At 45.2% G+C, this 13,909-nt stretch overlaps 1 protein-coding gene across 1 annotated transcript; it reads right to left on the bottom strand.

Annotated features, from left to right (window-relative positions):
- Positions 1-8,432: 8,432 nt before the first annotated feature.
- Positions 8,433-10,588, bottom strand: LOC149078794 (uncharacterized). Its single transcript, XM_089240458.1, has 2 exons — positions 10,381-10,588; positions 8,433-9,457 (listed from the first exon to the last, which is right to left on the bottom strand). Exons 1-2 carry the CDS (start codon positions 10,586-10,588, stop codon positions 8,433-8,435), a joined length of 1,233 nt encoding a protein of 410 aa, XP_089096584.1.
- Positions 10,589-13,909: the final 3,321 nt, after the last annotated feature.

The raw sequence follows: 13,909 nt of genomic DNA on the forward strand, positions 1-13,909 counted from the left end.
GAAAAAGGAATTACCGTCGACAAGATGAAGCTAAAACTTTTCAGCAGGTATGGGTCGGTCGCCGTTGGGAGTCTGATAGAAAGTTATCACGAAGAGGGAGTAGCCGATGGCGTATACGAGAGATGCGCTAGCGGAAGCTATAGAATTCTACGCAAAGCCGCGAAGATCATCGAGGCCCCGAGGCAGAAGCACAAGGTACCGAACAAGGAAGATCCGGAAAAGTCACTAGCGAAGATCATCGAGGCCCCGAGGCAGGAGCACAAGGTACCGAACAAGGAAGATCGGGAAAAGTCACTAGCGAAGATCATCGAGGCCCCGAGGCAGAAGCACAAGGTACCGAACAAGGAAGATCCGGAAAAGTCACTAGCGAAGATCATCGAGGCCCCGAGGCAGAAGCAAAAGGTACCGAACAAGGAAGATCCGGAAAAGTCACTAGCGAAGATCATCGAGGCCCCGAGGCAGAAGCACAAGGTACCGAACAAAAAAGGTCCGGCAAAGTCACCAGCGAAGATCATCGAGGCCCCGAGGCAGAAGCACAAGGTACCGAACAAGGAAAATCCGGGAAAGTCACCAGCGAAGATTATCGAGGCCCCGAGGCAGAAACACAAGGTACCGAAGAAGAAAGATCCGAATAAGTCACCAGCGAAGATCATCGAGGCCCCGAGGCAGAAGCACAAGGTACCGGACAAGGAAGATCCGGGAAAGTCACCAGCGAAGATTATCGAGGCCCCGAGGCAATAACACAAGGTACCGGACAAGGAAGATCCGAATAAGTCACCAGCGAAGATCATCGAGGCCCCGAGGCAGAAGCACAAGGTACCGGACAAGGAAGATCCGGGAAAGTCACCAGCGAAGATCATCGAGGCCCCGAGGCGGAAGCACAAGGTACCGAACAAGAAAGGTCCGGGAAAGTCACCAGCGAAGATCATCGAGGCCCCGAGGCAGAAGCACAAGGTACCGAACAAGAAAGGTCCGGGAAAGTCACCAGCGAAAATCATCGAGGCCCCGAGGCAGAAACACAAGGTACCGAACAAGGAAGATCCGGGAAAGTCACCAGCGAAGATCATCGAGGCCCCGAGGCAGAAACACAAGGTACCGAACAAGGAAGATCCGGGAAAGTCACCAGCGAAGATCATCGAGGCCCCAAGGCAGAAGCACAAGGTACCGAACAAGGAAGATCCGGGAAAGTCACCAGCGAAGATCATCGAGGCAGAAGCACAAGGCACCGAACAAGGAAGATCCGGGAAAGTCACCAGCGAAGATCATCGAGGCAGAAGCACAAGGTACCAAACAAGGAATTCCGGGAATGTCACCAGCGAAGATCATCGAGGCAGAAGCACAAGGTTCCGAACAAGGAAGATCCGGGAAAGTCACCAGTGAAGATCATCGAGCCAGAAGCACAAGGTACCGAACAAGGAAAATCCGGGAAAGTCACCAGCGAAGATCATCGAGGCCCCGAGGCAGAAGCACAAGGTACCGAACAAGAAAGGTCCGGCAAAGTCACCAGCGAAGATCATCGAGGCCCCGAGGCAGAAACACAAGGTACCGAACAAGGAAGATCCGGGAAAGTCACCAGCGAAGATCATCGAGGCCCCAAGGCAGAAGCACAAGGTACCTAACAAGGAAGATCCGGGAAAGTCACCAGCGAACATCATCGAGAAAGTCACCAGCGAAGGCCATTCGTTTTCGAAAAAGTTTGTTGTGAACAACGCTTATTTCCCCGGAATCGAATCGAAGGAAGTCACGATGTTCAAACATGGCGAGTTTGAAAAAACGGATTTATACGCTGATGTCCAACGTCACCCAAGAAAAAGGAATTACCGTCGACAAGATGAAGCTAAAACTTTTCAGCAGGTATGGGTCGGTCGCCGTTGGGAGTCTGATAGAAAGTTATCACGAAGAGGGAGTAGCCGATGGCGTATACGAGAGATGCGCTAGCGGAAGCTATAGAATTCTACGCAAAGCCGCGAAGATCATCGAGGCCCCGAGGCAGAAGCACAAGGTACCGAACAAGGAAGATCCGGAAAAGTCACTAGCGAAGATCATCGAGGCCCCGAGGCAGGAGCACAAGGTACCGAACAAGGAAGATCCGGAAAAGTCACTAGCGAAGATCATCGAGGCCCCGAGGCAGAAGCACAAGGTACCGAACAAAAAAGGTCCGGCAAAGTCACCAGCGAAGATCATCGAGGCCCCGAGGCAGAAGCACAAGGTACCGAACAAGGAAAATCCGGGAAAGTCACCAGCGAAGATTATCGAGGCCCCGAGGCAGAAACACAAGGTACCGAAGAAGAAAGATCCGAATAAGTCACCAGCGAAGATCATCGAGGCCCCGAGGCAGAAGCACAAGGTACCGGACAAGGAAGATCCGGGAAAGTCACCAGCGAAGATTATCGAGGCCCCGAGGCAATAACACAAGGTACCGAAGAAGAAAGATCCGAATAAGTCACCAGCGAAGATCATCGAGGCCCCGAGGCAGAAGCACAAGGTACCGGACAAGGAAGATCCGGGAAAGTCACCAGCGAAGATCATCGAGGCCCCGAGGCGGAAGCACAAGGTACCGAACAAGAAAGGTCCGGGAAAGTCACCAGCGAAGATCATCGAGGCCCCGAGGCAGAAGCACAAGGTACCGAACAAGAAAGGTCCGGGAAAGTCACCAGCGAAAATCATCGAGGCCCCGAGGCAGAAACACAAGGTACCGAACAAGGAAGATCCGGGAAAGTCACCAGCGAAGATCATCGAGGCCCCGAGGCAGAAACACAAGGTACCGAACAAGGAAGATCCGGGAAAGTCACCAGCGAAGATCATCGAGGCCCCAAGGCAGAAGCACAAGGTACCGAACAAGGAAGATCCGGGAAAGTCACCAGCGAAGATCATCGAGGCAGAAGCACAAGGCACCGAACAAGGAAGATCCGGGAAAGTCACCAGCGAAGATCATCGAGGCAGAAGCACAAGGTACCAAACAAGGAATTCCGGGAATGTCACCAGCGAAGATCATCGAGGCAGAAGCACAAGGTTCCGAACAAGGAAGATCCGGGAAAGTCACCAGTGAAGATCATCGAGCCAGAAGCACAAGGTACCGAACAAGGAAAATCCGGGAAAGTCACCAGCGAAGATCATCGAGGCCCCGAGGCAGAAGCACAAGGTACCGAACAAGAAAGGTCCGGCAAAGTGACCAGCGAAGATCATCGAGGCCCCGAGGCAGAAACACAAGGTACCGAACAAGGAAGATCCGGGAAAGTCACCAGCGAAGATCATCGAGGCCCCAAGGCAGAAGCACAAGGTACCTAACAAGGAAGATCCGGGAAAGTCACCAGCGAACATCATCGAGGCAGAAGCACAAGGTACCGAACAAGGAAGATCCGGGAAAGTCACCAGCGAAGATCATCGAGGCAGAAGCACAAGGTACCAAACAAGGAAGATCCGGGAATGTCACCAGCGAAGATCGTCGAGGCAGAAGCACAAGGTTCCGAACAAGGAAGATCCGGGAAAGTCACCAGTGAAGATCATCGAGCCAGAAGCACAAGGTACCGAACAAGGAAGATCCGGGAAAGTCACCAGCGAAGATCATCGAGGCCCCGAGGCAGAAGCAAAATTTATCGAACAAGGAAGATCCGAGAAAGTCACCAGCGAAGGCCATTCGTTTTCGAAAAAGTTTGTTGTCAACAACGCTTATTTCCCCGGAATCGAATCGAACGAAGTCACGAAGTGCAAACATGGCGAGTTTGAAAAAACGGATTTATACGCTGATGTCCAACGTCACCCAAGAAAAAGGAATTACCGTCGACAAGATGAAGCTAAAACTTTTCAGCAGGTATGGGTCGGTCGCCGTTGGGAGTCTGATAGAAAGTTATCTCGAAGAGGGAGTAGCCGATGGCGTATACGAGAGATGCGCTAGCGGAAGCTATAGAATTCTACGCAAAGCCGCGAAGATCATCGATTCCCTGAGGCAGAAGCACAAGGTACCGAACAAGGAAGATCCGGAAAAGTCACTAGCGAAGATCATCGAGGCCCCGAGGCAGAAGCACAAGGTACCGAACAAGGAAGATCCGGAAAAGTCACTAGCGAAGATCATCGAGGCCCCGAGGCAGAAGCACAAGGTACCGAACAAGGAAGATCCGGAAAAGTAACTAGCGAAGATCATCGAGGCCCCGAGGCAGAAGCAAAAGGTACCGAACAAGGAAGATCCGGAAAAGTCACCAGCGAAGATCATCGAGGCCCCGAGGCAGAAGCACAAGGTACCGAACAAGAAAGGTCCGGCAAAGTCACCAGCGAAGATCATCGAGGCCCCGAGGCAGAAGCACAAGGTACCGGACAAGGAAGATCCGGGAAAGTCACCAGCGAAGATCATCGAGGCCCCGAGGCGGAAGCACAAGGTACCGAACAAGAATTGTCCGGGAAAGTCACCAGCGAAGATCATCGAGGCCCCGAGGCAGAAACACAAGGTACCGAACAAGGAAGATCCGGGAAAGTCACCAGCGAAGATCATCGAGGCCCCAAGGCAGAAGCCCAAGGTACCGAACAAGGAAGATCCGGGAAAGTCACCAGCGAAGATCATCGAGGCAGAAGCACAAGGCACCGAACAAGGAAGATCCGGGAAAGTCACCAGCGAAGATCATCGAGGCAGAAGCACAAGGTACCAAACAAGGAAGATCCGGGAATGTCACCAGCGAAGATCATCGAGGCCCCGTGGCAGAAGCAAAAGGTACCGAACAAGGAAGATCCGGAAAAGTCACCAGCGAAGATCATCGAGGCCCCGATGCAGAAGCACAAGGTACCGAACAAGAAAGATCCGGAAAAGTCACTAGCGAAGATCATCGAGGCCCCGTGGCAGAAGCAAAAGGTACCGAACAAGGAAGATCCGGAAAAGTCACTAGCGAAGATCATCGAGGCCCCGAGGCAGAAGCACAAGGTACCGGACAAGGAAGATCCGGGAAAGTCACCAGCGAAGATCTTCGAGGCCCCCGAGGCAGAAGCACAAGGTACCGAACAAGGAAGATCCGGGAAAGTCACCTCCTCCAGACAAACCATGGCCCTCGCTCTGTCCCCCTAGGGGATATAAGCTGGTTCGTCTCAGGAGACGTGGTGGAAAATCCGACATCCAAGACCGGCAAACCACCCGCAGCACACAGCCACCCGCGGCCGGACAGCCCAAGCCAACCAACAGCAGGACTCCTTCCACAATTCCGTCATTCACCGTACAAAAAAATGACATTAAATACAAAGATATGGGCAGAACATGGGCAGGTGCACAGACGCACATCGCCTGCAGGCCATGAATGGGGCCCAAGAAAAACAGTTGTAAAAGTTATTATGAGTATGTATACAAGCATATAAGCATATAGACAGCGTGTCAGAGGGAATCTGGGAACATGAATGTCCACGTTAGATAATAATACCTACAAAAAATACAAATACAATTCCGTCCAGAACACATCTGTAGTGACGCGCCCAACTTAAATACCATATACATTTGTAAATATAAAATCAGGCATCATGTCATGGATATTACAAAATATAAATGGGTACTTTCCAAAACTTAAGAATACGTGATGCAACACAGATTCAATATAGGAAAGGGCTTGTAAATACACCACTAAACATATACATTATACAAAACATGATACATATAATACAACTGCAATACCATCCAGATCACATTTCTAATAACATGTACAACCTATATATCATGATAATTTGCTAATATATACTCAAACTTCATATTACGAATATCCCAAGACATAAATGTTACAGATGCGTATTATCCAAAACATGCAAAAACATGATACAGCACAAATTCAAAATAACATGGGCTTCTAAAAAAACAAAAACAAAAAAACACAATTATGCGACATATATCAGGACTTTTAGAATAATTGAATATCTTTGACCTTCTCATGGCAAAGGAAATCAAAGGACAGTCGAACATCAATGTCCATGACTTACATCAGTCAAGTCCATTCCTCATCTGAGCTCTCTTCGGAGTCAACCTTCATCCCGCTCGGCTCCTGCCTTTGGTGTGGAGGAATGATTTCATCGTGATGTTGCTCAATGAATCGAATTAACTTGCTTATCTGAAGGCAACACGACTTTTTCTTAAGCAACTGTTGCTTCCATAGTACTCTATTATTAGACGAAAACTTGCCAAAGTGCATCATATCCGTGATCTTACATTCCGTTGCATAGTGTACCACCGTCCCCTCACCTCCACATTTGCAGATGGCAGCGCTTCTTTTACCAAATCTATGGAGGTATGCAGGGCATGCTCTGTAAAGAAATGAACCATCTTCCTGCTCCATCCAAGACTAACAAAAGAAACTCTTGGGACTATCTCATGGATTTTCCTCCCTGATCTGATATTAGAGTCCCGAAGATGTTGCCATTTATTTCGCAGGTCTTCTTTCAGAATCTTCTTGGCCCATGACCTGGGGAATGAAAGCGAATCATCAATAGTAGTTAACTTAGTCGCCTCTTTAGCATGAAGATCCGCCATCTCATTGCCCCAATTCTGGTGAACCAATCCAAGACAAAAGAATTCTGGAGTTATTGATGCACTTTTCTCTAATCTCTCGGGCCATCTGGTGAGGGGACAGAGGATCCAAGACAGCATGCAATGACGACAGAGAATCTGTGTATATACATGCCACCTCCTCGTGTTCATTAGCATATTTGACGGCCTCAAATATCGCTAATAGCTCCGCTTGAAAGAAACTGTTGTTAACAGCGATCTTCCTAGACCATCTTGCCATAACTTCTCGTTCCTTGACCACCACGTATGCTGCCGCTGTTCCATGCTCGGTTTTTGAGCCATCGGTGTACACGTCTACACTCTTACGACCAGATGTTCCTTTGTTCTCCGTCAGTGTTATCTGACTATCTATAGACCATGAAGGATGATGTGACCAGCCTGCAATTTTACGCTGGAAGTTATTCGGATGTAATACAGTCCCATCATACAGCTCTACTGGTTCACGTAATCTAGTCAGCAGTGTCAGCTTTGCCTCCATCTCTACCCATAAGCCTAGAGGAGGTAGACCCAGGATAACCTGCAATGCATTATTTGGCACCGTTGAGTACGCTCTTGAGACAAATTTGAGGAATCTACGTTGCAATGAATCTAGCCGACAGTCTTTCTCCCCACAACGATGCCGCATATACCACTACCCGCTGTACCACAGTTATATACAAAGTTCTTCTCGTATGATTATTGATGCCCCAAGATCTTCCTGCTACACACATCATTCTACTCAATAGGCCATTGGTTTTGGTCGTGAGTTCTTTGACATGGGCCTTCCAATCCAATTTTTCGTCGATATAGACCCCCAAAAGTTTGAGTATTTTCACTCTTTTGATAAATACATCTCCAAGTCTGATCGATGTGGGTTTGTGCGATGAAATCCACAAGAATTTTGTTTTCTCCAAGGATATACTTAATTGATGTTCCTGTAGCCATTCATCAATCCTTGTCAGAATAGCAGACGCCATCGTCCCGACTTTTTTAACGACTGGCCTGACACCATGATTGTAACATCGTCCGCGTATGCTATTACTTTAACATTCCTCGGCCATCTTGATTTTAGCAGTGGATCAATAACACAGTTCCAATATAGCGGGCCCGAACAGGATCCCTGTGGGCATCCTCTGGATAATATCTTTCGAACGTAACCTCCAGGGATTTGTATCCTTACTGCTCTGTCATTCATTATATCTTCTGCTATCCTTCTTAATTGGTTCGAAATCGGCATTGCCTTTAGTCGCATCTGAACCAACGGGTACCGGATGGAATTAAATGCGTTTGATGGAATTAAATGATGTCTATTGATACAATCGCAATATTATGTCCCTTCCTCTTCTGGATCTTGATTTCCTTATTGATTTCATGCAGAGCCGTCTCAGTGGAGTGACCAGCTTTAAACCCATGCTGGGCCTCGCTCCAGAAATCGCTGATCTCCGTGTGAAACTGGATCTTTTGCACCACTATCTTTTCCAACGTCTTCCCTACGGTTGACAGCAGGTTGATCGGTCGGTACGATTCGATGCACTTGGGATCCTTGCCCTTCTTCAAAAAGAGTAGGAGACTACCTTCCTTAAAATGCGAGGGAAATAATCCCACAGTCATACATCTATTAAACAATAGATGCAAGAATTCTGGGCACTCTTTGTTAATGGTCTTTAGCAGCACATTGTTGATGCCATCCGGCCCTGGTGCCTTCCAGTCATTAAACTTAGCAATTGTCCTTCTGATCTCAGCCACAGTAATATTGACTTCTGCAGATGCTCTTGATTCTTCGTCTTGAGCGATGTCGTGTTCCTCGATACCGTCCCCATCTGGAAAGAGAGTAGCCAACTCTTTTTCTGCTAATTCCTGAATGCTCAAATTTTCCTCATTTTCCATGATCAGCTATGGAGGGAATGACTTCTGTTTGATCGCAGTCTTATATATTCTTAACAAACGGATCAACTTCGTTCTCACACAACTCTCTCCACGCAGCATTCTTGGCTTTCCTGATAGCCCTCGATAATAGCGAACGATTTCGATGAAAAGTCTCTCTGCAATGGGCTTTTGTTTCTTCACTAGCTCTCATATACCTCCTTTTGGCCGCTCTAGCCCCTTTTCTGAGAATCTCCAATTGCTGGTTCCACCAAGGGACAGCGACGTCCTTCTTCACCCTCTGTATTTTAAGCGTTCTCATAGCCATCGTATTGATGAGATCGAATACGTAATCTGTTGTTGCATCCAGCTCGTCTTTGCTTGGTGCGTCCTGTAATTTTCTCATGACTTCAGGCAAAGACCCCTTTAATAATTTTAGGAAGTTGTTTATCCTACGTCTAGAATTGGAAAACGTCTCTCTTTTTGAAATCACCACATTTTGTGCAGTCGAAATCGAAATATACTTATGAGGACTTAACGTCAAACAATCCTCGATTTTCCAGCAAAAATCACGTAGCTTGTGGTTCCGGCTTAATAGTGTGATGTCCGGACTTCCTTGAGCATCGTAGAATTGATATGTTGCTGTGCCATCATTTAGAATAAGCAGGTCATGGGAATGAATGAAATCCAACATTTTATTCCCTCTATCATTGATATCACGGTATCCAAACACGGTATGGTGACTGTTGACATCCATTCCCATAAGTAACGGTGTTCCATTGGCTCTAGTCATTATCAGATTTAGTTCCGCTATGATAATGTCAACTCTCTGGTTAGGTGACGAGTACCCTGATATCAAGATGAATTCGCTTTCTTTAATTCTGATTTTAATTTTCATTGACTTCATACTGCCCGAATACCATTTTATCCAGTGTGATGGAAACCCTCTGATCGTCCCACGTCTCAGCCATGGCTCCTGTATAAGTAGAATTTCATATCCCTTCTCTTTTACTTGCTGAATCAGAAGACTAGTGGCTTCTTTGCTTCTGTTGCAATTGAACTGTAGTATCTTCATTATCAAGCGTTGATCTGCAAGGTTTCAAAATGTGGTATATTATACGAATTGGTTGTAAACACTTATAATCACAGTAGTACTTATGCTGAATAAAGATCGAATTTTAATTTAAAATTGTTGAAGATTTCCCCTAGCAGAATGTTCTTTGTCGCCTTGTCGCATCCAGTTATCTCCACACCATTTTGTCTAAGTTTAAATCTGATACTTTCCATGACGTCCTTTCTAAGGTGGTGGGAGTAACCTAATTGTTCTAAAAGATTGTCGTATATAATTTTGTTTCGGCCCACCTGAGGTTTGCAAAACCACAGATGTAGCTTCCAGTGTTTTGTTTCGTCGCTGACGGCTGCACTATAAGATTTGGTATACCTTGCCTCTTGATTCTTCCCATTCATTTTGACCCTTCTATATCCGTATGACTGTTCATTTTCCAGATCCTGTGTATCTTTATTTCTTTTATCTATTCTTCTAAATTTATTTCCTTGTTCGCACCAAATTTGTTTACTGTATATCGTCTCACTATTGTGATTGTAGAGAATACGTTCAGGATTTCTGCTGACCTTGTGTGACATTCTTTCAATAAAAGTGTTTTTGAATGGAATTAATACATAATATTTTCTTCTTAAAATGCTGTCGGATAGGATCCATTCCTTTAGTTCCAATGGACCTTGACTATTTGAAAAATCAATCGCAGATCCGTTCTTGATATTTCTAATGTTCAACACCCGATGTTGAATGGAGTGCAGAAATGTTATACCGGGTCGTTCACAACTAGAGCCTGCTCGTCTATTGTTATATATAAGTGCCGTGTAAATTTCTTCAGAGACATCACTCGTTGGTTTTCTTGTATTCTTTTTCCTTTTCTTGTATGTGACTTCCCTGAAGCCACCCTTCCTGTTAAATTGAGACTCTTCTTTTTGAGCACTAAGTCTTTGTGTACCTCCAAAGCCTGTCTTTTGATCTTTTTTGAGTGAATAAGCAGCTAATCCGAGGAGCTTGCGTTGTATGGCCGTGGGTCGAGTCTGTTTCTGGGCAATCATAGCCGTATGTCCATACCGTAACGGAGTGGTTTGCAGCTCCTGTCCATCTTTAATTTCTTCAACAGTAACGAAGGGCTCATCCGTGCTGTCCCCTTCTAACACATGCATATCAGGTTCTCCGCTTTTCCCTTCTTTAGTTTTATCTGTTGTATCCCGGACAGGAGTTTAATCCACCTTTTTCTTAGCTGATAAATTCGTCGGATTTTTCATTGACTTGGTCAATTTCTTCGTCTTTTTAAGACATTTTTTCTTTGTTTTACTCCTGGAAGAAACCAAAGTCCATTCGTCCCCTGATCTGTCAGTTGTTTTAGGGTTCAGATTATGTGCTGGCTTGTCCAGTACGTATGTGGTGTCTTTATTTCCATAACCTACAAGCCTTGACCCAATTAATTTGGCTTGTGGGGTTTGAGTTTGAGCTTCCTTATTTCTGAAATCAATATTAGATGATCTAACATCATCGGTATTATTCATCCCTTCTTCCTCTTCATTTTTCCTGGTTTTAAACTGTGGGAGAGGCGTTGGCAGCTTGACGAGAAGTTGGGGTGTAAAATAAATTCCTTGACCTTGGTTCTCTGAAGGAGTGTCTGGAATTTCAAAATTTTTGAAAAAAGTTTGAGTTGAGGCATCCTTGGTCTCGTTGTGTGTACCAATGGCCCATAGATGTACAATTTCTAGGAGCTTTTCCGCCTTTTTTCGCTGATGGGTAGGGATGCCAAATTTAAAATCCTTTCCTTCCCCTGTTGAGTAGCGAATAACTTGGATTATCTCCTGAATAATGCCGTGGATGTCAAAAGCCTTGTTGGTGTAAGTCCGGAGAGATAGGCTGTCTGAGATATCCTGATTCACCTTACTTCCAGAATAGGAGGCCGCCTGGTTGCATGGTTCTTTGCCAATGAAATTGTCAGAGCTTTTGGCTGATCTTGAAGGTGATTTAAAGTTAGAATCCTCTTTCTTTTGTTTTTCAGGCGTTTTGCCGCTTTTCTTGGGATTCTTAGATTTAGAAAGTTTATTAGTGTCTTTGTTTTCCGACTCTCGTTGGCAATTTTCCCTGTTTGATTTGAGAAACAGTTTAGGCCCTTTAAGCCTCGAAGAGGTTGGGTCTTTTTCAATGGTGTTCTTCCGTTGTTCCAATCGTTCAAAATTAACTTTCTTAGAGGCACTCATCGACTGATCCTAGATCCTCACCGACCAGATTTTCGTCATTATTCTACAACTTTTCTGGGCTGCAAAATGGAGATATTCCGAAAAATCTCGATGGAATGACATCTGATTGAACGGACGTCAGCACTTGTAGGTTTGACTGATCATGATCTTTCAGGTTTTGGACAAAAATGTCATTAAGATCTGAGAGTTCTTTCTTCTCTTCTACAGAGAGTTCGTGAAGAATGTCCATTATAAGTTCATTTATCTCATCATCACGCTTGGGCGTCGAATGATAATCCCTTGTGAGACCGATCATACCGGATATGATGTCAGAAATTTTGATGATAGGGGAGTCAACTCCAACATCTCCAGCGTTTGTACCAGGATTTTCTTTTTGAATGTCAGCTTGTTTCATCTCGGAGCAATCGTTTACAGGTGTCCAGTCAAGATCAGACTTTGCGGACACATCCCCCTGGGTGACACTAGTGTTCTCTCTAATGCTGCGCTGTGGAAGACGTAATTGATGCGCTGTGTTAGACGAGTTCGAAAGCGAGGAGATGGTAATTTCATTGAAGTCACTCATACTATCGGTGTTATTCGCCAAGTCCAAAATGCCAAGATAATCTTTGCGATACTGGTCCAATGAGTCCTGGATGTTACGCTGATTTGCAGGTAGTACCTAGACTTGCGTCTCCACTTGGCAATGGGAACTTCAACACTGTCATCTGCAGAGTCAGTAGAAGAATTTTGAGGCAGTGGGGGGACTCATTATGATACGCAATAGATCACAGTGATATCACCTGTATTTATGTACCAAAGTCGTTTATCGAAAACATTCAATGCAACAGCACGCTCTCAATTCGGTATATGTCACAACACTAATTCACAATCACTTCGCTTAATTAAAAGACCGTAGTTTACTATCCTGAGGGGCGGCAGAAGATAGTTTTTCGTTGAGACAATTTAGTATCAAGTCTATAAGAGTATTAACACTAGTTCAACACGAGTCATATCGTCCTGGTCGCAAAAAAAGAAGGAAGCTACTTCTGTCGTAGTATACAATTTACAGTACATATGGTCACCTCAAAAAAAGTTCATCTCCATATACGTTGAGAGAATATTACGTCGGGACGAATGGTCAAATATTAATATATGTCTATCGATACAAATTTTCACAATTTTTTTTCCCACACCGCCAATTGCATCGGCAATCCTATGTTAAATAGAACTTTCAAAAATTTATAAAAAATCAGTAGAAAGGTGTCTGGAAAAAAGAGTTACATCATTCCACAGTTCTTCAAAGGGGGAGCTGGAAAATCCAACTGGCAGTAAGGAAAGTTTATTAATAAAAAATTATTTACCAAACAAAATTTGAAAAATTCTAATGTTAAGTCAATGGGGATATGCGTGAAACAGTTTCTCTTCTAAGAAGTCAAACAAATTAGTCTAATTAGCCGGAGGATTACTCTAGAGTCAAAAATTTAATACTGAAGAAATGTTAGATGTTCAGCCGACAGAATATGATGAAAAAGTTACCCAGTCATAACGCAAAATTTTTTGCTATTGCGGATGTAAGCGAAAGAAGTCACAGTACCTGAAATTCCGAACCAATCAGCACTGATTGGGTTTGAAAAAACACACCCAATTAATTCCAAATTTCACATGATGACACTAGATGTATACACACACACTGAAATATTTTTAAACTTGTGCACAAAAACCCGGTAAAAGAATTTGATTGAGTATCCAACAGCGCGGCACTGAAAATCGACTTCACTCCCCGGGAAAGTCACCAGCGAAGATCATCGAGGCCAAAAAGCAGAAGCACAAAGTACCGAACAAGAAAGAGCCGGGAAAGTCACCAGCGCGAAAATCCTTGCCGAAACAAAAGAAGCAAGATGCGCCTACCGGAAAGCATGGTATGTCTCTGCGCTCATCCTCTGTTAAGAAGTATAGTCCACCGATCACGAGAAGAACACTGGCGACGTCACGTTACGTCGGACGATTCTATTATTTACTTTTAGGTAAAGGAACTGCCCATCGAGAATAGCGCATTAGCAACGGCGCTTTCCCGTTTGAAAGTAGTATAGCGCTATAGTCTTTAGCGCTATTTTGGCCTCCTAGAAATTTCACTAAAAGCGCCACGACAGTGCTCTCGATAACGTCGTCATCGCAGTGTTGGCTATATTTCCGTAATCGGGTTTCCTGCCAACTTGGCGAAATCTCTGTAACAAGTTTGACGAGTTTCATATTACCCATAATTCCTCAAGAATTATAGCTATGGTA

This window comes from Pholcus phalangioides, unplaced genomic scaffold, assembly GCF_987345545.1.
Source record: "Pholcus phalangioides strain wild (caught in Gottingen) unplaced genomic scaffold, Ppha-v1.0 ptg000013l_1, whole genome shotgun sequence".
NCBI classification, from domain to species: domain Eukaryota; kingdom Metazoa; phylum Arthropoda; class Arachnida; order Araneae; family Pholcidae; genus Pholcus; species Pholcus phalangioides.